This window comes from Canis lupus, chromosome 23 (assembly GCF_011100685.1).
Source record: "Canis lupus familiaris isolate Mischka breed German Shepherd chromosome 23, alternate assembly UU_Cfam_GSD_1.0, whole genome shotgun sequence".
Lineage (NCBI taxonomy): Eukaryota > Metazoa > Chordata > Mammalia > Carnivora > Canidae > Canis > Canis lupus.
The window spans coordinates 34,958,880-34,984,916 of record NC_049244.1 but is presented as its reverse complement, the minus strand read 5'-3'; the positions used below and the strand labels follow the sequence as shown (position 1 = coordinate 34,984,916).

General features: G+C 37.3%; 1 protein-coding gene across 1 annotated transcript in view; it reads right to left on the bottom strand.

Annotated features, from left to right (window-relative positions):
- The window catches only part of ARMC8 (armadillo repeat containing 8), a 111,199-nt gene that overhangs the window by 66,198 nt on the left and 18,964 nt on the right, over positions 1 to 26,037 (bottom strand). Inside the window, exon 2 of the mRNA XM_038571002.1 lies at positions 10,024 to 10,100. Coding sequence (XP_038426930.1) covers positions 10,024 to 10,100 — 77 coding nt within the window. The remainder of the gene's footprint in view (positions 1 to 10,023; positions 10,101 to 26,037) is intronic.

Sequence of the window (26,037 nt, the reverse complement as noted above, 5' to 3'; positions counted from 1 at the left end):
CAGTTTTATAATTAAACAGAAATGTTTTTGTACTGTTTTAAAGAAAACTATATTTTTCAGTATTACATCTGGCCCTGTAAATAAAAAGAAGATTATACTTTTTATTAGAAGTTATTTCATTTTGAAAAATCAGATAACTAGCACAGTGGCCACATATCAATATCATATGTCAGTCCACATTTTCAGCTCTTGCACCCATACTATTTCATTAAGTTTTTTAAATGTATTCATGCCTAAACATTTACATATGGAAACATTACAAATTATCTTTTAAAAAAGTTCTCCCTTAGGGCAGCCCGGGTGGCTCAGCGGTTTAGCGCCGCCTTCAGGCCAGGGCCTGATCCTGGAGATCTGGGATCGAGTCCCACATCAGGCTCCCTGCATGAAGCCTGCTTCTCCCTCTGCCTGTGCCTCTGCCTCTCTCTCTCCTCTCTGTGTATTCTCATGAATAAATAAATAAAATCTTTTAAAAAAATAATAAAATAAAATAAAATAAAAAAGTTCTCCCTTATAAGCAGGGAAGGCATTATATTATATTTGGAGTTATGTATGTGAGAAGTTGTATTGTTATGGATTTAATTTCAGGGTGGTACTGTGGTCATTAAGAAATATTTATAGGATGGAGTCAGGTCTGAATATGTTAAGATCATTGCTACAGAACCTCAAAGTTCTTAGCTCTTGTATTTCTTTCATATCCCAAAATAAGTTCCCCTACATTCTCACCCAGCATCTCTTTGATTCTTTTAGGTGACAGCACTCTAACGTATATATGAAATTTTTTGCCAACTTTGAAACTTAGAATCCTAAAAAATTCTAGAATTGGCAAACCATGATTTTGTAGAAAAACAGAGTAGAAAACAGAAGGAGAAAAAGTTACTTTAAAAAAAATCAACAACTAAATGTTGTAATTAGCATGTGTTTCCAATACCAACCAAATTCACTGGCATTAAAAACTCTGGTAATAATTATAATACCCTTTCTCCTCGATTACCTTTCTCAATTATGACAGAAAAATACTGCTATGATGCAGTGATCTGCTGAAAGCTGATTCTCACCGCAAGTTTTTGAATGGCATTTTCACACATTTTGAGCCAAACACTATTGGCCTAGTCTTCCAGTAGCTCAATGGAGCTGAGTATAGGTCTATTTTTTTCAGGGCCTAATCTATTTCTCTCTGTAAACTATCACTCAGATCTTCCATATGGTTCACAGGGGATAAGTAGGAATATTTTTTCATTTATGGGGACTAAGCTGAATGAAGTTTAATAGGGTTTTAACCAAGTTCTGATAGACAATTATAAAATTATGTGATATCAAAGACTCACTTAGCAAAGTATAGTGGGTAAGACTATACATCTAGGCTTCTGTCTCCTTATAGAGACTTAGTTCCCAATCATCAGCTTATAGACCCTAAATTAACAGTCTGCCATTTGTTTTCATCTTCTTTCCTTCTCTGAATGTGTTCTATACTAATGTAGCATAACTATTTGTCCAGCAGCTATCTATTGAGAGTCTATCTTGTGCCAGGTGCCATTCCGGATGGTTTCTCTATTCTGGAATTCCCAACAGGACATTTCCCCAGATTTCTGTTCTTCCTAAACTAAGCAGAAATGAAGTGTCCCCAAACTACCTTATAAACATGTTCCAAATATCTGAAGCTATGCAAAAGTAAATGTTTTTATAGACAAGAACAAATAAAAACCCCTCCAAAACCAACTTTCCAGTTCTCTTAATAGTTTGCAAATACAAAAAAACAAAAACAAAAACCAACCAAACAAAAAACCCATGAAGAAAGCAATTGGCAGTTATAGAGTAAATGCAGACAAAAGAGAAACAATTAATAAAATGGGCCAATGGCTAAAGAAAATAATTCTTCTGTGGCTCTAATAAATAAAATACATCTATACTACATAAGGAAGAAGAGACTTTTATGTCTAGCAAATACATTCTATTCAATTTTTACTATAAAGAAATACTAGAAAATCATGTCTATGAAATACAACCAAAGAGATAATCATCACATATATCCATCTTTAGCAGGTCTAAATATGGTACAGGATTCAATTTCAGAGCCAGCTAGAGTGTAACTATTCTCTCTCTTTCATCTTCTTATCCCTCTCATACTTCCCCCTGGCTAACTTTACTCATCTTTCAGGTCTGACCTTAGATAATAATTTCACTTTCTCCAGGAAGCTTATGCCTGTTAGCTGCCCTCTATTCATATCACTACTTTGATAGGACAGAAGTCTGTTTCCTCTTCAGAGGCAAGAAAGCCAATCTGACCTGAAAATATCAGAGGAGTTACTATCAATGGATCACAAAATGCACCATATAGAAATCCGTATTTTTATAAAATACAAACTCAAATTATCCAAGATGGGGGCACAACAAAATTATGAAAACCTTATATATTGCTTTGAAGTTTACAAAGCATTCCATATCCATTATATTATGTACTATTCATCAAAACCTTAACTAATATTAACCCCATTTTACTGATGAGGAAGCTAAGACTCAGGTTCAGGGCTTTTTTCAGAGCTCTACATTAAATGACAGAGACAGTTTCAACCCATGTCTTTTATGCCAAGTGTTGTTTCCATTACCTCTAGCATACTATCAGGCATTCAGAACAAACTGATTGAAAAGTGAGCTAATGTATTTCCTTTTCTTCCTGTGTTTCAATTTTAGATTTTTATACAAAATGAAAAAGCATTTCTAGCTTTCAATTAAAGACATCCTCTTCCCAGTAGATCAAAGAAATATATATCATGTATTTACCAACTTTTAATGTTAGAGGAAAAAAATGCCCTCCTTATATACTACTGAAATTCAACAATTAAGCTTTGAGCTCAGCAATGTTAGGCTCTATGAAGGATACAAGAGCATCACATAATGTGATGCTTGAAGAGTTTACAATCTCCTTTAAGAGATTAAAATAACACTAGCAATGTAAAGTGGTGCTATATTATAAATCGAGTGCTTACAGGGCTAAGTAGATGATCAGACAAGCTTAACAGGTTTTGTTTTTTTTTTTTTAAATATTTTATTTATTCATGAGAGAGAGAGAGAGAGAGAGAGGCAGAGACGCAGGCAGAGGGAGAAACAGGCTCCATGCAGGAAGCCTGACGTGGGACTCGATCCCGGGTCTCCAGGATCACACCCTGGGCTGAAGGCAGTGCTAAACCGCTGAGCCACCCAGGCTGCCCACTTAACAGGTTTTGAAGCAACAGGAGGAACTAAATGAATCTTAGAAAATGGCCAGGATTTGGATAGTGAATGGGAAGGGCAAATGGAAAAGCCATTTATAGAACACCGTATTAGAAATGAATATATCATGTTTCTAGGGCAGAACCAGGAGCCTGGACTGAAAAGAAGTGTCCCTTTAAGGTGGGAACATTAAGCAGAGCATAAAGAAAAGTGATAAAGAGAACAGACAAAATAAGGTGGAATGGATTAAAGAACAATCATGTTTCCATCAGAAAAAAGGTTATGAAGGACGATAAGATGAATATGGGATGGATAGGAATGCAGAGAATACTAGAGTCAAGAGAGGCAACTACATGGCTGATACCCTTCCTGTGTGATCCCAAGACTGCCCTTGGCTTATGATTAAACTGTTCACTAACCAAACTATGGTAGACTATCTGTTTAGCTATCTGACTCTTTCATTAGACTTACGGATCTTCCAGATCCATTCAGTCTTACATACTCTCATCCTATCACATGCCTAGCACCTGGTAGGCACTCAAATGTTTGTTGAAGGAATTATGCAATCCATCCAGGTGTCTGGTTATATGAGACTGACTAGGTTGACAGCCACAGGAATCACTAATACAGAGAACATTTTGAGAAAGGAGTTAACAAGGCGATTTGATGGGTTTAGGAAATGTGGTATGTGACATCTCTTTGACTACTTTAAGTCTGAGTTCCTGGATACAGAGAACACTAGAAAGCTTAGAAAATAAATCCCTTAACAAGACAAAGATCTATCTTGATTTTGGACACAGTGAATTACATTTGAGGTGAGATAAAAATACCCAGGTTGAAAAGCTAAAAAGTAAGCCTTGAGGCTATCCCACTCTTGGAGGACAGGAGAAGCCGCCAATATTAAGATGTTATAAAAATGAATTTGCCAGAGAACATTCTCAGCTAAAATCTAGCTAGAAACTTTTATTTTTCCGTTAATAAAAGGACTCAAAAGGCATCTACTTTTATATAGAGGCTAACCTTTCTACTTCCTTTCTTTACTCTGAAAGATTAATTTTCAGTGTGGTAGAGAAAAAGGCTCAAATATTAAACCAACATGTACAGTGCCTACCAGAACTTTTATCTAAATTATAAAATTAGGATAGTGATCAAAACCAAGAGAAAATTGGGGAGCCTGGGTGGCTCAGTCAGTTACATGTCCAACTCCTGATTTTAACTCAGGTCATGATCTCAGGATTGTGAGATCGAGCACTCTGTCAAGCTCTGCACTGAGAATGAAGCCTGCTTAAAATTTTCTCCCTCTCCCTCTCCCCTTCCACCTGCCTCCCTCCCTCCCTCTCCAAAAGGGGGAAAAAAAATTTAAACCAAGAGAGAAAGTAAACCCTGCACTTTACAATTAAGACACAGGAAATTTTGTTTTTAAAGAACTGGGATCTAGACCTGCTGGAGAAACAGTTTCAGTCAGTCAAAACAGCATAAATTTTAAATGAAAACCTAGTAACTAAAAACAGAAAATTATCTTTAAGATCACAGAAAGCTGGAGCCACAAGCTAAAGATCAATCATATTATTTTCACTTTGAGCCAGTATTACTTTTCACTTACCTGAAGAAGCTCCTATTTGGAATACTGTATATTCAATCCTTGGTCTAATTGGTGTGAAGTAGCCCAAAAATACACTGGATACTGAAAACTACAATCTGAGTATAAAGTTTGACCGAATTCTGAAAACTCACTGGTCATAAGACATCCGTAAAATAAGGAGAAAATATACATTTGTACGTAGCCAGAATAGGGCAACATGGTAAACAATTTATAAAATTATCTGGACTTGGGAAATTACAAACATACTCACTGCTCTGTCCCTGTAATATAATTAATTATGATATCCTTTTTGGAGAATGTAACATCCAAACATCCAAGTACCATAAGCTTTCTACTATCCAGCATGGTTAGGAAATGAGATATGCTCATATTCTAATTAAAGTTATTACTGACACAGGTGAACTGCCAATTGTAAAGAATTAGATACTGGTGATCTATTAACCAAACCGAAGCTATTTTTAACATAAGGCTTTCTTTGATCCAGGAGGTACTTGAGGAATTTATAGTGAACTTCCCATTTCAAATCAACTGAGGCATGTATTAGCCACCTACTATACATATAAATTGAACGGAACTGGGAATTGCTGGAATTCAATTTTTATATACAAGCTACCCTATTGTGTAGATTCTTGGAATGTATGTGGTGTTAGATACAGTTCCAGTTTGAATAAATATTAGTTTAGAAATCAGAAATGTATTTAACTCTGTATTATCAATGTGTGATTACAAATCACCTTACATTCTCCAAAAAGGAAGCGTATAATGTAGGAACTGCATTAAAATAAATGCCACAATATTTTAGGGCATATTTATAAATATTTTTAATACATATAATCATTCCAAAGAACATAAAAAATGTTACATTATGACAGCATATATTTAAATGTTCTACAAATACAACAAAACAATATATACACATATACACACACACGCATACAAATAAACAGCTATTCTTGATATTCAAAGTTAATACCATGTATACAAACATGGTATTACAAACAAATATCCATCTGTGCATAAAACTATGTCAATCTGATCTAGCAATTTTTGGAAAAACTTGCCACCCTTTTAAACAGACTGAATTGTCTCAGATTAGTTTAAACAAGTAAGACTCAGTCACTCCATTTCATTTGGTATATGGTTATCTTTGTTTATCTGTAACACTTTTAAAAGCAACTGATAGGATTACTTCTTTTGAATTATCCTAAAACTTATCCCTTAATTAAAAATTTCTCAAAATTCAAAGTCTTCATTTTATAAAAGCTCCTATCTTTAGTTAATGCAAGAAAAATAGAACTTGTCTATGTTCTACTAAAACCAGAGGTACATAATTTCCTGGAACTAGAAAAATCAAGTAATCATTACCAAAATAAACTTACAGCATCAGTATATTAAAATACTCCAGAAAATAATTTTTAGAAGTGGATACTTGGTGAAAATTACCCACCAATTCTACAGTACCTTCAACTGCCTGCCTGAGTTTACCAAGAGACCCAGTCTAGTTTCCTAGTTCTATTCAACAAAGCCAGCCACATTTGCTTATTTGATCTTTTGTCCATCAACACAGGGCGACATAGGGATATCTGCTGATCTTTTCCTGGAGATTCACTCATGTAAAAACCAGATCAGGTGCCGTAATTTATTATAAATGTTTAAAAAAAAAAACCCACAGTGCTAAGCAGCTTTGACTTAATCTACATAAACAGTTAAAAGAGTTATTCTTCAACTATGAAATTTAATGTGGTTGAGCTAACACATTAGAATAAACTTCACCAAAAAATATCCTGTAACTGTTTTTTAAGGTCATACACGATCTCTGCACTAGAGAAGGCTCAGAATTTGCAATGCAGGATAGTTTATCTGATATAGCTACTCTGTTGTAGTTGCAAAGGCTATAATTCATGACCTACACAACTGACCTCCCTGTTTTCTGTTTGTATCTTATTCCTATCTAATGATCTTCTATTCAGTTATGCATTTGAAACTTTGCTCTTTTATGATCTGATTCTGTATTCAAACTTTTGATTCAATAGGATTATTTAAATTTATAGCAAATATTGTACCACTAACAAAATAGTTATTTCTAGAGAACTCACTCTTCAACAATTAAGCACTATTAAGCAACTATTAAGCACTTCTGTTACTTAATAGTATTTTTCAACAAGGCCACATTCACCAACTCTGTAAAATGGTCCATTATGACATGGGTTAGCTACAAAGAAGTTCCCTAGATGTACGGGTAGGACTATGGCTCTAGATTATAGACCATGATGAAAAGTCCTTATTTGCCTTTAATTTATTCAATTGTGTTTTTCCTGATGATATGTTTTATATGCTCACAATCCTTATCAAGAAAATCAAACTTATAGCTAGAAAAATGATAGAACTCTGGTTGTCCTGAAACTAAAGCTAGTTGTCAATTTTTAAATGTCTTTCCAATTGGATATTTTGGACTCATAGCTGATTACTTCAGCCTCTATCTTCTCCTTCCTTAAAGTTGGTACGGTACTTTTGGTTGTTTACACTCTGTGGCTACTTCCGTTCTACCTATCTATTTTGGTCTAGTAATGGTCTCTGTATGACTCAATGGTGGCTGTGTAATGTGTATAAAAGAGAAAAAAATTGGTCAACTCTTTTTCTAAACCTCATTTTGGTTCCCTCTTTCTTCCACCAATACTGTATTATTCCAGTATTAGACAAGACAGTATTAGACATTTATTTAAGAATAAAATGTTAAAAATATAGTTTACTTTTCATTCTCTTGACTACGTACAATTAACTTTCAGACAGTGACAAAGTTTAGGAAAATATTAAGTCAGAAAGAATAAATTTTTCTCTCTGGAGAAAAGGACACTTTATCAAATCACACAACACATCCATATAAGGGTAGCTCTATTCTGTCATAAAGTAAAAAGATTTGGGGTGATCCGTGCCTTTCCAACTTTACACAGATTTTATTATTGTAAATAGCAATCATGTTTATATGTTATCACTTGCATTCTCTTGTCTGAATCAAGACTTCTAGCCCCTCTCCCTTATCTCCACCAGTTTGAATTGTTTTTAATGTTTGATATTATTTTTTTCTCTTTGAAAAAAATTTTCTTATTTTTGAGGTTGTTTTAAATTAGGGTAATGATTAGCACTCAAGTGTCAATCTGTGGATTATCTACAACATACTAGGCATTGGATTTTATGTTTTTGACTTAATTCTTATAACTTGGCAAGATGGGCATATTACTCTCCCTTTATGGATGATGAAGTTGGGGCTCAAGGATATTAAGTAACTTGCCCCAGCACACAGCTAGGAAAGGCCTCCAGCAGGAAACGTCAGAACCAGGAATTCAACCTCTTGTTGTCCAATTCCAAAGCCCATACTCCTTGTACTCCACCATCTCTCCACAAAAATCTTGCTAATCTGTTTTAGCTAGTTTAAGTGTCCTAGACTTGACAACTTTTTAAAGAGGCACTAAGGCCATTAAACTTCACCTTAGCTGGTTTGTTGTAATATACTCTTTCCATTGCTTTTTATGCCTTATTTATCAATTCTCAAGAAGCTACAGCATTCTTTGGGAAATGACAAATTTCAAATGACAAGTAACATCAATTAGCTACTCATTTATGATACAAGATAAGTTTTTCACGCAGAAATCCTGACAAAATTAGCTTTTCTCCTAAACAACCACTGTAGCAATCAATAAAAATAATGATACAACATTATCATCTATCATTCATGGAACACCTAATGGGTCTGACATTTTCAACTAAACTACTTAGTGAACAATCCTAAATGATATCTAGAATTACTAATACAGAAAATTCTTGCTGTGTGTGGGGAATGTCTTTCTAAGGAGGAGTGTTAATTAAAACTATCCCCACAACTAATTTCCGTGTATGGGTACAACCCAAACTGATTGATTGATTGATTGATTGATTGATTCAAACTGATTTATTTAACAGATGGATTTAATATCACTTTTTCTGGTAATAATCAAACTGGCCTACAAAAGGGCTGATTAAATCATGACAAAGCCTCCTAGTGAAGGGGACAAAGGCAAAGTCAACACAATAAAACAAAAATTGTAATCTCCTGTTCCTATGAACTGAGAAAATGTGAAGTAAGGTGTCAAGTATGCCAAGTGGGTCTACATCCAGGTCCTCACCTTCTTTTCCACCTCAATTTGAACAGTCAAGCAGCCTGACTCGTTTTAATCTTGCCTCCACTCTACAAATCCACATCCTTAAGATGTGCCTTCTACACTGAGCCCTTTTTTGTTGGGGTGGGGGAAGTGGTTTGATTAAGAATTAGAATCTGTAGATACTTCTATAAATAAAGCCTTGCCATGACTGAGCAAAAGTTAAACTGAAAGTACTATTTGGCTGATAACACTAACAGGGTAAGAGAAGAATAAAGGGACTTCTATGTGCCTTTACTGCTATACCAAACATCCTGACCCTTTTTGGTTTCTTCCTTCCCCTGGACCAGTTCAGGCCTGTCGGTACTCCATGTTTGTCAACCCTAAGAGAAGTCTCAGGCTAGAATTTCTTCCCTAGAAGTCACATGTTGACAACATGATAATCTACTCTCAGAATAGAGAATTCATTTTTCAATTACTTGCAATCTTATCACACTTATCTGAATTTTTAAAAGTATTATCACCTCAGGTATGTTGCTTAAAAATGTTTCCTCTCACTAAATAGTAGGGGATTTTGGAGAGAAAAAAAAAATGGGCATTCAGGTTATCAAGAGTTTAAATTTTCTAACAACTGCTTTCTAAATTCTAAGATTTAAAATATCAGTAGGAGATTCAACCCTTACAGTCACTGAGTTAATCAAAAACAAAATAAAGCAAACAAAAAACCCCTACTGACATATTCTCCCGCCCCATTCCAATTATAAAAAAGTATCAATTTTATTCCCTTGCCTTTGTTGGATATTAAAGTCACAAAAACATTCATTAAAAATATGTTTAAAAATGTTTTAAAATGGTAAAACAAGTATTCTACAAAAAAGTAAGTTAATCATGGCAGTGAAAACTATCAGACAATACAGTACAATACTCATGAATGTCAAGGGATCTTTCTAAAACAGAAGAAAAAAGTTTTAACTCTGCATTTTCAGAATTATAATATTTGGCAAATTCAAACACAAAAACAAACAAGACTAATAAAAAACAAAAGACTTTTTGATAGACTCTTAAATACATACTACTTACATGACACCTTGTAGAACTTTCTGGGGATCAGGGTCAAATAGCCTGTCAACATAGTGGCGACTGCTAGCTGTTACTTCCTAGAAAGTGGGGGGAAAAATTATGACATCTGAAGCCATGCAAATCACAAATTCACAGCATCACCCACAACATCAAATAGCTATTTAATCTAATAAAATACTTACTACATTAAATCATTCTGAGAAAAGCTGTGACAAGATAAATAGTAAGATGAGGAAGAAAGAAAATACCTAGTTCTCACTAAAACCACAACTAGACAGTGGGAACTTTGTGGTAAGCCCTGCAAGCTTTGCAAACAGAAGAACTAGGCGTAAGTGTTAAGAAGCAAGGTAAGTTTCTTAATCAACTGATGGATGTCACCTTTGAACAACAGAAAAGAACATTGCTTCTGTTTAGTACCCACTAATGGGACAGAAAATCTGGCTCTCAGCAAGGAAGAAAGGGGAAGCACTTCATAAAAAGTTCAAGAGTGGTAGTCTACATTCAAGAGGAAGGCTTTCAGACTGATGGAGAGAAGCTACACTGATAGGAAGCAGACATATGTAAAAACAAAAACTAAAGTAAAAAAGTTGTCGCAGTTTCTGTGAGGGAAAAGCAATTAAGAATTAAGAGAGGGATGCCTGGGTGGCTCAGCAGTTAAGGGTCTGCCTCCAGCTCAAGGTGTGATCCTGGAGTCCCGGGATGGAGTCCACATCAGGCTCCCTGCATGGAGCCTGCTTCTCCCTCTGCCTATGTCTCTGCCTCTTTGCACCCACCCCCCAGGTCTCTCATGAATTAAAAAAAAAAAAAAAAAGATTAAGAAGAATTAAGAGAGATTTAGGGGCGCCCAGATAGCTCAGTCAGTTAAGCGTCCGACTCTTGATTTTGCTTCAGGTCATGATCTCAGAATCTTGGTATGGAGCACTGCATCTCCCCTCAAATAAAGAAATAAATCTTTTAAAAAAGAGAGAGAGAGAGAGATTAAGTCCAACAGAGTTATTGAGTCTGAAATGGCTGAAGCTACATAGAATGGGGAGAGTTAGAACAAAAAGCAAAGGGAGACACCTCCCTTTATTTGTATTGTGGAGTTTGCTCTATTATGTTATTTCTTGTAATACTTATTTGGGTAATATTTTTTATATTTAATTTTTTATTACTTTTTTTAAAAGATTTTTTTAAAGATTTTATTTATTTATTCATGACAGGCAGAGAGAGAGAGAGAGAGAGAGTCAGAGACACAGGCAGAGGGAGAAGAGGCTCCATGCAGGGAGCCGGACGTGGGACTCGATCCCAGGTCTCCAGGATCACACCCCAAGTGGAAGGCGGTGCTAAACCGCTGAGCCACTGAGGCTGCCCAAAAAAGATTTCATTAAGTAATCTCTACACCCAATGTGGGGCTCAAAATCAGAGCTCTGAGATGAAGAGTCACAGGCTCTGCTAACTGAATCAGCTAGGTGCCCCACTTTTTAAAACAAAGAACATATATTTTGGAACCAGAAAAAAAGAATTTTCGTCCCTTCTGTTTCTTTTTCAAAGATTTTATTTATTATTCATGAGAAATACACAGAGAGAGGCAGACATAGGCAGAGGGAAATGCGGGACTCCAGGATCAGGCCCTGAGCTGAAAGCAGAAGCTCAACCACTGAGCCACCCAGGCTTCCCCCTTCTGTTTCTTTCTTGATGCCTGCTGAAATATGTCCTGTACTACACCCATGCGCAAATAATTAGCATCAAGCAGAAAAAATACTGTTCCAGTTTACCCAGAACCCATGATCAGAAGCAGTTAATTGACAAGACACAGTGCCAGCTTATACTTCTGAGTCACCAAAAATATCTCTGGGGAAAACTGCATAAATTCTGATTTTCTGATAATAGAATTAATTCAAAATCAAAACATTTTTCCTCTTATGAGCCTCCTACTAAAATATCCTCGTAGGCAATCTGAATACCTACTTTTAGTATGTACTCTATTTATAAAGAACAGGGTCAGCAAACAAGCAAAACTGGTAGAAAGACTTGTGCCCAACAGGATACCATTAAAGTACCTGATAACAGGATTTGGTTTACTCAAAATAACAGAACCAGAGTTAGAAGGATTCTTAAGTATTTGTCCCAATCCCTAGGGCGCCTGGGTGGCTCAGTCAGTTAAGCATCTGCCTTTGGCTCAGGTCATGATCCCAGGGTCTAGAACCCCATGTCAGGCTCCCTGCTCAGCAGTCTGTTTCTCCCTCTCCCTCTGCCCCTCCCGCCTGCTTGTACACACGCTTGCTCTAATACATTTTTTTTAAGGTTTATAATTTTAAAAAAAGTATTTGTCCCAATTCCTTAGTTAACAAATGAGGGATGGATCTTTTACCCTGATGTCAGACTATCAAAGTTTAAGTAGGGACACAAACAACTGTACAACTACATCAAGAAATAATATATCAAGAGCAAAAGCCAGAGTAAAACTGAAAATAGTATTCCTGTAATACAAATGGATGAATTTTGTCACTCCATTTGAACACATGTACTCCCCTGGCTTTCCAACATATCCAGTTCCTTTAAGTACCTCAGATCTTTAGCCTCCCTTCTATCTAGCTGATCTTGGATTTTACTGTTCCTTTTCACATATTCTCTCACAGCTCTGCATCTCTTGCTTCTCAATGTGGTTTAGAAAAAGTACTTGGGTTTAAGGTCTGTATCTTAAACAACAGAAGTTTTGCCCAATAACAGCAACTCTCTTTTACTGCTCTGTACTTGGACCTGGTTCATTCAATTTTACAAGCACTGAGTACCTACTATATGCAAGGCACTGAATTCCTGCCGTCAAGAATTCACTTTCTATTGTAATTATGTTTACATGTTTATATTCCCTACTAGAATAAAAAAAGTATACACACATACAGGCAGCACTGAGGAGGGAGTTAATAAACTAGGAGGGAGAATCAGTGATGAAGACTCCTTAGAGGAGTTAGTTTTGGAAAACAAAGAGTGCACAAGACTGGACAAGGAAAGAATCAGCATCCCAACCATATGCATAGACCATGTGGAGCCAACACACACATACCAATATTAGCAAACATATACCAGTTGCCGGCGCAAGAAAGAAGGGAGGGAAGATGCCACCAAGAATATAAAACACAAAAGGCTAACCAATAGGTGGCCCAGAATTGCAGTACAGATTGTCTTTTGGTCAAAGTTCTATGCTAGGTGCCAAAGAAGACACAAAAGGATATTATAGCAGAACTTTGCATTTAAGGAGCTTACAATTAGTAAGGGGGTCAAGCCATGTATACACACACACAAAAAAACAATCCTCTGAGATGCCTAGGTAGCAGTGGGCTGAGGATATATAGTCATGTATTCAATTTTACTCTGCACTTTTGCCTAACATATTCACTGATTTGTCTGTATGGGATAGTTCTTGTATTTCACTGATTCCCTTTGTAGATCAGGTCACCTCTCCTTTCTCAGCCCTCTTCTCTCTTCTTTCAAAAGGCAACCTGGAAATGTAAGAATTTGAGACAGAAGGCAAATAGTATAGATATTAAACAAACTGCTCAGGGAAAGCTGCTCTAAGAAGGTGACATTTGAGCAAAGACCTGAAGAAGATGAAGGAGGAAGTCATGCAGCCACCTAGGGGCAAAACTTTTTAGGCAAAGAGAAAACCAAATGCAAAGGCTCTGAAATGGGAAGTGTCTGCTATGATCCAACAGGAGGACATTATAGTTGGTGCAGAATGAGTAAAGGAGACACAGGAGATAAGGTCAGAGAAGAGGGGCCAGATGATAAAGAGCTACACTGTCCAATATGATAGCCACTGGCTTCATGTAGCTAGTGAACATTTGAAATGTAGCTAAAAACTGAATTTAAAATTTTTGAATTTTAGTATTTTAAATTTAAAAACCAATGCTGGATTCAGTTATTATAAAACCTTTAAGAGGGGTGCTTGGTTGGCTCAGTCAGTTAAGAGTCTGCCTTTGGCTCAGGTCATGATCCCAGAGTCCTGGGATCCAGCCCCACATTAGGCTCCCTGCTCAGCGGAGAACCTGCTTCTCCCTGTCCCTTTGCCTGCCACTCCCACCTTCTTGTGCTCTCTCTCTAATAAATAAATAAAATACTTAAAAAGAAAAAAAGAAAGAAAAAAATATTTAGAACTACTTGGGTATGTAAATCTACTTGTTCAACTGTAAATTTTATGAAATCTACATGCCAATCAAGTATTCTCAATCAAAATTTGGCATCCAAATTGTATAAAATACATACCAGATTTTGAAGCCTTAATGTAAAAAAGTAAAATAATTAACAATTCCTTTCATTGATTATTGTTGAAATAACATTTCAATATATTGGTTTAAGTTAAATATATTAAGATTTTACATTTTCTTTTTACTTTTACAACATGGCTTCTAGAAAATTTAAAATTACACGTCTCACTTGCATTATTTTTCCACTGAAGAGGGCTAGTATAGAGCCCTATTGATCATTGCAAGGATTTTTATTTTTATGGTTTGAGTTGGGAAGCCATTAGAGTTCTAGGAAAAAGGAGACATGAACTGACTTGTTTTAAAAATATCATTCTGTATACAATCTTAGAATAGACAAATGTGTGGAGGGGCTCCAGGAAAAATGTAGGGAGACTAGGTAGGAGGCTATTTCAATATCACAAATGCTGTCATTTCAGAGAGATGATGGTAACCTGGACTAGAACAAGTTTTCAAGGTAATAAAATGCACTCAGATTCCAGATAAATGTTGAAGTTGAATGACTGTCAAATTGGATATGCTGTCCCAATACAACAGATGTGGGGTGTGAAACAAGAGAGGAGCCAAGGATAATACTTAAAGTTTTTGCCTGAGCATCTAATTTGTTGTCAGTTAATGAGATGACGAAGACTGAGAAGATCAAAAACTCAGTTGTTTTTTTTTTAAGATTTTATCTATTTATTTAAGAGAAAGAGAGAATGAGCAGGGGAGGGGCAGAGGGAAACAGAGAAAGAGACTCCCCAGTAGCAGAGAGCCCGACATGGGACTCAATCCCAGGACCCCAAGATCATAACCTGAGCCAAAGGCAGATGTTTAACCTACTGAGCCACCCAGATGCCCCAAAAATTCCATTTTGAACACATTAGGTTTAAGAATTTTATTAGCCATCCAAATGAGAATGTCTAATTGGCAACCAGATAAATGAATCTAGAGTTTAGGAGACAGCTGTAGGCACGAGATACAATCAGGAAATTGTCAGCATGTGAATGGGATGAGTCCACTAAGGGAGTTCACTTTACATGGATAAAGCAAGGCCAGAAGACTGAACACTGGAGCGCTTGGATCAAGCAGAATTTCAAGAAGCCAAATGAAAGGATGTTTCAAGGAGAAAGTAACAAATATGCAAATTTTATTAATAAAGTATAGCATAGTATAGTAATATTTTATTAATTGATGATTAGGGCATGATACAGAAATATGGTGGTCATCAGCAACCTTGTCAACAAAAGTGTGGGCAGAGTGGTGAAGCCAATGCCTGCTTTAAGAGGACTTCAGAATGAATAGGAAAAGAAGAATCAGAGAAAGTATACACAGACAACTCTTTCAAGGAGTTTCATTCTGTAAAGGAGAATGAAGAATGAAGTAGCTACAGGGAGAAGTGGAGTCAGGAAAGCATTTTTTAAAAAAGATGTAAATAAATGAGAGCATACTTCTTCACTGATGAAAAGTTTTTTTACCAGAGAGAAAAACATGCTGCATTGGGGCAAGGGGAAAACTTTGAAACAATGTTCATGAATATTGAGAGAAAAAGGAATTTATTGGTCAAGTAGAACTATGGGAGGTACAATGACCAGAGAGAATTAAGTAGATAGATATGGTAGTGTGCACTCATGGACACTCCGTGAGTACTCCTATTTTTAGAGAGTAAACAATGGTGAGGGTGGGTGTGGATGTGGATGGTTTGAAGAAAGGAGGAAGATGACAACACTGAATGGGCAAGAACATGTACCAGGACTGCCAGGCAGCACTAGCCCTCTTGAGGTTCATGGTTATAAATTTAAAGTATGACCAGTCAGCATGGCTATGTTTTTCCTCAGCAACGTTAAAATGTACCAAAGGACACATGAAAAAGAGTTGGATTTAACCAGAGCCAGAATTATACCACACAAGGATGACAAAGCTAGGGAAAAGGGTCAGCTGAGTTGAGAGTATATGAAAAGTTATGATTATGATGATGGACCTATTAAAGGCCAGTGATAAAGTGGTAATAGACTGAAGAAGGATTGCTGACATGGGGGCAATAGAAGGAGTGGGTTGGAAGGACAGAGGTGGTGGCCAGGATATTTGAAATTGAGATTATGGAGGAACTTTAGTTATTGGTAAGGTCAAGGTCTAGGAAATGACTATGGGAACAAGTACCTCAAGGCAGGATGAAGGATATGATCATCAGGGAAGCCTACAGTTTTAAGAAAAATGAAATTTCCATAAGTTATTATTTAAGTAGTGCTAGAGAAAGTGACTGAGCTAGGAGCTAAAATCTCAAAGAAATGAAGAAGAATGAGCCAGAGGTTCTACAGATGCACAAGGTAGAGTCTGATAAGATATATCTTATCAGGAGTGTTTAGAGAAAAGGGAAAGAAAAGGGTCTGAAAAGAGCAATGAGGAGAAAGTCTCAATCTCCATCTCCAGGGATAGGGGGGATATGAGAGACAGAGAAGGAAAAAGAGCCACTAGCTAAGAAGTTTACAAAAGAAAGCTGGGAAAAAGTATCATCGGAGGAAAATTCCAGTTTTGGTCTAAACAAAAAAGATGGAAGGAAATGTTCAGAGAAAGGTAAGGGATCTGGATAGAAAAGTAAAAAGACAGAGTTATATGCACGTGAGGAATGACCCTAGAGCCCTGAGCTTCTTGTGGTAGTTCATGTAAATGGGTATAAAGAGCTTAATACTGGTGACCTCAAGGGAATGAGTAGGACCATGTCTATGATACTGGGGGAGGCAGCAGTGGAAAGAACCTTGGGGCTCTTCATTCTCGCCAACAACAAAGTAAGGAGTATTGGGTACTTCTTATTTACTCCAGAAATATGAGAAGCACTGGCGTTCTTCCTTCCCTCCTTACTCAGAGAGACAAGAAAGTTAGGAGGGTTTCTGATGTTCTGTCCTTTCCAGATGTGGCTTCACTTCAAAACACCTATGCCCTTTTATGGGGCATCTGGGTGGCTCAGTCAATTGACTCTTGATCTGAGCCCAGGTCTTCATCTCAGTATTGTGAGTTCAAGTTCTGCGTTGGGCTCCACACTGGGCATGGGGTCTACTAAAAACAGTAACAACAACAACAACAAAACACCCTTGCCCTTTTAAATTGCTTTCTGTATCTTCCAGTAGCTGTAGACATGGTGATCCTTCTAACTGACTGAATGTGCCAAGCAGCCCGCTAAAGCTCAAAGTACAGTCTGTGCCCATAAAGGAGAGCAGAGCTAGCTAAGGTCAGACTGTGACCTCTGCCTTTTGGCACAAGGCTTCAAACAAATGACCTAGCAAGACCTTAAAAACTGGATCTGAACTCATTTTACATATTCAAAGCTGCAATAAAACCACCACAAATGCATAAATTAAAAATCTGTTACATTTTATGATTTATTAGCATCCTGAGATTATATTATATGAAAATGTACATGGGCCCATCTAGCATAAAGTTTGTAGATACCAAATTTGTGAATTAAGAAGAGTTGAATCTACTGTATGTACAAACAGGTACTGATCACTATAAAGAAAAAGAGAAGTCTGAAGTAAATGTCTTCTTGCAGGAAAACAAAAACAGGTAATGAGTTGCATTCCACTATAGAGAAGTATTAATGGAAGCAATTTCCCTTTTATTAGAATGACCAACTATGTTAGGCAGCCTGTAAGATGGCCCCCAATGATACCTACCTCCTGGTACTTGATTCTAGCAAACAAAATGCAGTGGAAGTGATAAGATGTCACTTCAGGGTTCTGTGTGTATCAAAAGCCAGCTGCCATGCTGTGCTACGAAGAGGCTCACATAGAATGGAACTGCAGGCTCACAGCCAAAGCCAGCAAGGAATTGAAGTCCTTAGTCCAACTGCCCACATGGAACCAAATCCTGCCAATAACCACATGGGTGAGCTTGGAAATAGTCTCCCCCCAATTGAGCTTGCAGGCTCCTGTTAGGGGCATAGGGGTGGCTCAGTTGGTTAAGTGACCAACTCTGGATTTTGGCTTAGGTCTTGATCTCGGTGTCCTGGGATTAAATCAATTTGAGGGCTCTCTCTCTTCCTCTCCATCTACTCTTCCCTCCACTCATCCTCTCTCTCTCTCAAATAAATAAATCTTAAAACAATAACAACAACAACAAAAACCAGAAACAAAAACCAAAAACAAAACATGGCTCCTGCTAACACCATGGCTGCAACCTCTAAAGAAACTCTGGGGCAAAGGCACCAGCTAAGCTACACCTGAATTCCTGACCTACAGAAACTGAAATAAACATAGTTTTAAGGAGTTAAGTTTCAGGATCCCTGGGTGGCGCAGCAGTTTGGCACCTGCCTTTGGCCCAGGGCGCGATCCTGGAGACCCGGGATCGAATCCCACATCGGGCTCCAGGTGCATGGAGCCTGCTTCTCCCTCTGCCTGTGTCTCTGCCTCTCTCTCTCTCTCTCTGTGTGACTATCATAAATTAAAAAAAAAAATTTTTTTTTAAATAAAAAAAAAAGGAGTTAAGTTTCAGAGTAACTTGTTACATAACAACATAATAGTAATACACCCTCAAATTTATCATCCAAACTAGGATAATTTTAAAGAGTGAAAGAGGGCATTATTAATCATTACCACAGAGTAATACACATAAATGAAGAGTGCTAGAAACAAACTAAGCTGTATGATCAAACTACCTTTAATTCTTTTTTTGGTAGTACAAAAGAGGAAAAAGTGGAAAGATCTCAGAAAACTGGTCAGACATCCTGAAAAGGCAAACTAAAACAATCTCTACCCTGCTGAATCAGCTGTCCATGACTGGGGTGAATGAAAACCCTGGCTTTTGGGAGAAAGGTCCAACTTTAGCTAGGAAGAAGAACTGTAACCATTTGCACTCACCTGCACCAGCCAGGGAGTGGTGGGACACTCCAACTACCCATGCTCTCTGGCATCAGCAAATGTCAAAATCCTGAACTCATCTCTTCCCATGGACACACCAATTTCTACAACTAAATATGGATCATTTCCCTCCTAAAAAGATCTGAAAACTAGATGAAATGCTCTTTACAACAAAGAATAAAAAGATTACATCTAGATAGATAAGACAAGAAGATACAATCTTGCAAAAAACTCTACCTCTGGCATGGCACACAAGGTAGGTGTGTCTCCCAGAGGAAGGAGGGGTTGGTACCCACATCTGGCACCCTGGCTTCTGAGATCTGTACCAGAAAGACGAGCCCCTAGAATGTCTGAACTTAGAATACCAACGGTGCTAATAATATCCAGGGGTCCCAAAGTGCTATAGGAAAGTGAGGTTCCCCTCTTGGAGGGCTCATTATATGGTTTCACTTTCCCAAAACCCACCAAAAAAACAGTAGTTTGAGAAGTGTGTAGGTTATATGTAAAGGAGAATCATTTGCAGATCTGGAGGCATCAATTAGAGGGGTAAGAGGCAGCTGAGATGCTGCCCAGAGACAGAGGGGCTGGCAGACACCACTGCTGCATTCTCCATAGACTGCTATGCTAGCACAGGTGAGTAAGGTCAGACATAGCACCGTCCCACTGCCTTGCTGGGATGTAGGGGTGAGTGGTCCTGGCACTTGCTGAGGCCAGAGAGCATGGGTAGTTGGGAGTACTCCCCTGCTCTCTGGCAAGGGCAGGCAAGTGCAAATGGTCTCTGAGTTCTCCTGCTCCCTACTTAAAGTCCACAAGTGCAAGTGGTTGTGATATTCCCCTGCCCCTAGCTGGGGCTGGTAAACACCAGTGGTATTCTCTCATTTCCAGCCTAAAGCTGGAGCACACACATAGACAAGGCACTTACTCAAAGCACTGTTGAAGCCCACAAGTAATCACAGACATTTTTCTGCTCCCTCTCTGAAGTCTGTGAGTTTGCCCCACCCACCACACTCTCCAGCTGCCTTGCTAAAGCCAGCAGTCACAAACGATCCACACGGGTAACATCTTTTAATCTCTTGGCCCTGGTGGCTAAGAGGGTTGGCTTTCCAGAGTTGCATGGGACTGTAACAACTGGATAGACAGCTCTTGTGGCAGGCCACCACCCCCAAAGCACTGCAGAGACAGAAAACTGACACACTACCCCAGTCTTCCTTTGAAAAAAACCTATTTACTTAGCCTAGTGCTTTAGCCTGAAGGATAGGCATCAAGTTTCCCACACATCTAGAGGCTAAAAAGGCACTCTCAGGGAGACACCACACTTGTTCACCACCTTGGGCTTGCTACAGCTTGGCCAGACTTCCCAGGAAAGAGTTATACACTTGTCTGGAGCTCAGACTTTTCCAACTGTTGCCCTGGAGACACCTCCAGATCTTCTGGTCTGGAGGCCCACAGGAATTACAATTGAAGCCCCACAGGACTGCATATATTTCCATGCTTCAAATGCTGCTGCCTGAAGGTCTGGCTTCCACTTAGTCTGAAATGAGATGCTAAAAGAGATTCCTTCTCTTAGATTGCTAACAAGTCTTGGCACATCCACAACGGGGGCATATCAAGAATAAATTAGGCAGTTAAGACAATCACAAAGGTGGAAAAGACAACCAAGAGCTAGGGCAATGTTGAAGGAGAAGGATCAGAAACTACATAAAACCATTACTTCAAGGGGCACCTGGGTGGCTCAGTCAGTTGGGCAACTGATTCTTGGTTTCAGCTCAGGTTGTGATCTCGGAGTTGTGGGATCGGGCCCCACACTGGTCTCCACTCAGCACAGAGTCTGCTTAAGATTTTCTCTCTCAAAAAAAAAAAAGATTTTATCTCTCTCCCTCTGCCCCTCTCCTGCTTGCACACAAGTTCTCTTGCTCTCCAAATAAATACAATCTTAAAAAAAAAAAAAACCAAAACACTCTTTCAAGACTGAGAAAGATAGCTAGCTGTTTTGCTTAATAGAAACAAATGCAGATAGTCAAACAAAATGAGGAAACAAAAAATGAGACAAAACCTCAAAAATAAATAAATAAATAAAAGACCATTATGATATGGAGACAAGTAATCTACCTGATAAGGAATTCAAAATAATGGTCATAAAAACGTTCATCAAACCTGAAAGAATGGATGAACACAGTGAGAACTTCAACAAACATAAAATACCAAAGAGAAATCACAGAGCTGAAGAATACAATAACTGAACTGAAAAATATACTGGAAGGATTCAATACACTGGAAGACAGAAGTACAGATGAGTGAGCTGGATAATAAATCAATGGAACTCACTCAGAGCAGCAAAAAGAAAAAATAATTTCAAAAAATGAAAATAAGGGACCTGAGGAACAACATCAAATGGAATAACACTTGCATTATAGGGAATCCCAGAAGAAGAAAATAAAGGAGCAAAACACTTATTTGAAGAAATAATGGCTGAAAATTCCCCTAAAGAAGGAAACACGTCCAGGTCGAGGAAGCTTAGAGAGTTCCAAAGAAAATGGACCCAATGAAAGTCACACTAAGACAGATTTTAATTAAAAGGTCAAAAATGAAAAATAAAGAGAATCTTAAAAGCAGCACAGAATAGCAAATTGTTTTCAAGGGAAACCCCAGAGGTTATCAACAGATTTCACAGCAGAAACTTTGCAAACCAGAAGACTGTGGCATGACATATTCAAAATGATGAAAGGATAAAAATCTCCAACCAAGAAAACCCAGAAAGATTATCACTCAGACTTGAAAGAAAGTTCTCCAAACAAAAGCTTTAAAAGTTCATCACTAAGCCAGCCTTACAAGAAATATTAAAGGGACTTCTTTAAGCTGAAAAAAATATGACATTAATAAAAAGAAAACATACAGAAGCAAAAATTATCACTGAAAAGGTGATATAAAATAAAGGTAGTGTATTAAAGACTTATAAAGCTACTAAGAGGGATCCCTGGGTGGCGCAGCGGTTTGGCGCCTGCCTTTGGCCCAGGGCGCGATCCTGGAGACCCGGAATCGAATCCCACGTCGGGCTCCCGGTGCATGGAGCCTGCTTCTCCCTCTGCCTGTGTCTCTGCCTCTCTCTCTCTCTCTCTGTCTCTCTGTTACTATCATAAATAAATAAAAATTAAAAAAAAAATAAAGCTACTAAGAATGTTAAAAAACAAATATAATAAAATTAACTAAAACCACAATACTTAGTTAAGAGATACATAAATTAAGAAGATGTAAAAAGTGACGGCAAAAGCATAAATTGTAGGGTGGGAGAAAGTAAAAATATAAAGTTTTGTAATGTGTTCAAATTTAAGTTGCTATGAACTTAAAATAGACTATTACATACACAAGATGATAGATGTGAATCTCATAAAAACCACAAAGCAAACATTTATGGTAAATACACAAAATAAAAAAGGAATCTAAACATAACAGTAGAGAAAGTCATCAAACCACAATGGAAAAGAGAAAATGAAAAAAGGAATGGAGAACTACAAAGCCAAATGGAGAACTACAAAGCCAGAAACAAAATAGCAGTAAGTACATACCTATCAATACTAACTTTAAATTTAAATGGATTAAATTCTCCAACCAAAAGACACAGAGTGGCTATGTAGACTTTTTTTTTTTTTTTTAAGATTTTATTTGTTTATTCATGAGAGACAGAGAAAGAGAAATAGAGACATAGGCAGAGGGAGAAGCAGGCTTTCTGTGGGAAGTCTGATGCGGGTCTCAATCCCAGGACCCTGGGATCATGACCTGAGCCAAAGGCGATGCTCAACCACTGAGCCACCAAGGTGCCCCTTTCATTTTTTTTTTAAAGAGACCAACAAGAGACTCAATTCAGAAGGACAAACACAGAGCCTGAAAGTGAAGGAATGAAAAAGATATTCCATGCAAATGGAAACAAAACGAAAACCAGTGTAGCTTCTTGCATCAGATGAAATACTTTAAAGCAAAGACTGGGTGTGCCTGGGTAGCTCAGTCAGTTAAGCATCTACTTTTGGCAGATCATGATCCCAGAATCTTGGGATCTAGCCATGCGTCAGGTTCCCTGCTCAGCAGGGAGTCTGCTTCTCCCTCTGCCCCTCACCCTGCTTATGCTCTCTCTTGCCCCGTTCTCTCTTTCTCAAATAAATGAATAAAAAAAGAAAAAAAAATCTTTTTTTTTTTAAATCCCATCCATCCATTCATGAGAGACACACAGAGAGAGGCAGAGACACACAGGCAGAGGGATAAGCAGGCGCCCAATGTGGGACTCGATCCTGGATCCCAGGATCACGCCCTGAGCCAAAGGCAGATGCTCAACCGCTGAGCCACCCAGGCGTCCCATTAAGAAAAAAAAAAAAAGCAAACAAAACAAAGACTGTAATAAGGGACATTAAAAGGCACTACTTAATAATAAAACGGTCAATCCAACAAGAAGATAAACCATTTATAAATATATTTGCACCCAACAGAGAAGCTCCAAAATACATACATCAAATATAGACACAAAAGGAGAAACTGACAGCAATATAATACCAGTAGAAGAATTTAACACCCCACATGCATCAATAGATTGATCATCCAGACAGAAGACATTGGTCTTAAATGACATAGTAGACAAGATGGACTTAATAGACACATACAGAACATTCCATCCAAAAGCAGAATATACATTCCTCTCAAATGCACATGGAATATTCTTCAAGAGAAATCACATATTAGGTTATAATACAAGTCTCAATATCAGGAAGACTGAAATTACATTAAGCATCTTTCTGACCACAATGGTATGAAACTAGAAATCAGTTACAAGGGAAAATTAGAAGAACTACAAATTTGTCGGGGATTAACGATGTCATTGAACAACTACATAGAAGAAATAAAAAAATACCGAGAGACAAATGTAAACACAAATGCTACATATCAAAATCTATGAGATACAGCAAAAGTGATACTAAGAGGGAAGTTCATAACAATACAAGCCTACCTCAAGAAACAAGAGAAATCTCAAACAATTTGACTTTACACTAAAGGAACTAGAAAAAGAACAAACTCCAAAGTTAGCAGAAGGAAGGAAATAATAAAGATCAGAATGGAAATAAATAAAACAAAGACTAAAACACAATAGAAAAGGTCAATGAACTGAAGAGCCAGTTGTTTGAAAAGAAACACAATTCTAGTTAGATACACCAAGAAAAAAAAATAGAGAAGATGCAAATAAAATTAGAAATGAATGAAAGGAAGTTACAACTGATACTTCAGAAATATGAAATCATGAAACTACCATGTACAAGTATGTGCCTACAAATTATGCAACACAGAAGAAATGGATAAATTTCTAGAAATTTAAAATCTTCCAAGACTGAATCATGAAGAAATAGAAAATCAGAATAGGCAGATTACTAGTAAGAACATTCCATCAGTAATCAAAACTCTTCCAACAAACAAAAGTCCATGACCAGACAGCTTATTATTAGTGAATTCTAAAAGATCTAATTCAAAATTTTAAGTTGATCCTTCTCAAACTCCTTCAAAAATTCAAGAGGAGGAAAAGCTTCCAAGCTCATTTTATGAGGCAGGCATTACCCTGATACCAAAACCAGACAAGGACACCACAAAAAAAGAATATTATAGCCCAACATCCCTGATGAACATAGATGCAATAATCCTCAACAAAATATTACCAAACTCTACAACATATTAAGAGGATTATACATCATAATCAAGTGGGATTTACCCAGGATGCAAGGAAGTTTCAACATCAAGTGGAATAACACCTACATTATAGGAGATCCCAGAAGAAGAAAATAACCAATCTTATACACATTATCAAAATTAAAGATAAAAATCACATGGCCATCTCAATAGATGCAGAAAAAGCATTTGACAAAATTCAGCATCCATTTATTTTTAAAAACTCACAAAGTGGGTATACAGGAAACATACTTCAAAATAACATAGGCCATGGGCAGCCCAGGTGGCTCAGCGGTTTAGCGCCGCCTTCAGCCCAGGGCGTGATCCTAGAGACCCGGGATCAAGTCCCACATCAGGCTTCTTGCATGGAGCCTGTCTCTCTCTCTGCCTGTGTCTCTGCCTCTCTCTGTGTGTGTGTTTCTCATGAATAAATAAAATCTTTAAAAAAATAAATAACATAGGCCATACACGACAAACTCACAGCTAATATACTCAATGGTGAAAAGGTGAAAGCTAAAAAAAAAAAAAGAAAGAAAGAAAAGGTGAAAGCTTTTCCACTGAGCTCAGGAACAAGACAAGGAAGTCCACTCTTTTCACTTTATTCAACATAGTCCTGGAAGTCCTAGGTACAGCAATTAGGCAAGAAAAAGAAAAGGCATAATACTGGAAAGGACAAATTCAAATGCTCACTACTTGTAGGTGATATGGTATTATATATATAAAATCCATAAACTTCACCAAAAAACTACTAAAAGTATAAAAGAATTCATTAAATTTGTAGGATACAAAAATCAATACACAAAAACTAATAATCAGAAAAACTATCAGAAAGAGAAGTCAAGAAAACAATCCCATTTATAATTACAACAAAAAGAATACCTAGGAATAAACTTAACCAAGGAGTGCAAAGACTCATACACTGGAAATTGTAAGACATTGGCAAAACAAACTGAAGACACCAATAAATAGAAAAATATTCTGTTCATAAAATGGAAAAATCAGTATTATTAAAATATCCGTACTACCCAAAGTAATCTAAGGATTCAATTCAATCTCTCAAAATTCTAATGACATTTTTCATTTCATTTCATTTTCATAGAATGGTAACAATTCTAAAATTTGTATGGAACCAGAAAAGACCTCAAATAACCAAAATAACCTTGAGGGAAAAATAAAAACAAAAATAAAAAGTAAGCCAGAGGTATCATGCTCCCTGGTTTCAAATTATACTACAAAGCGAC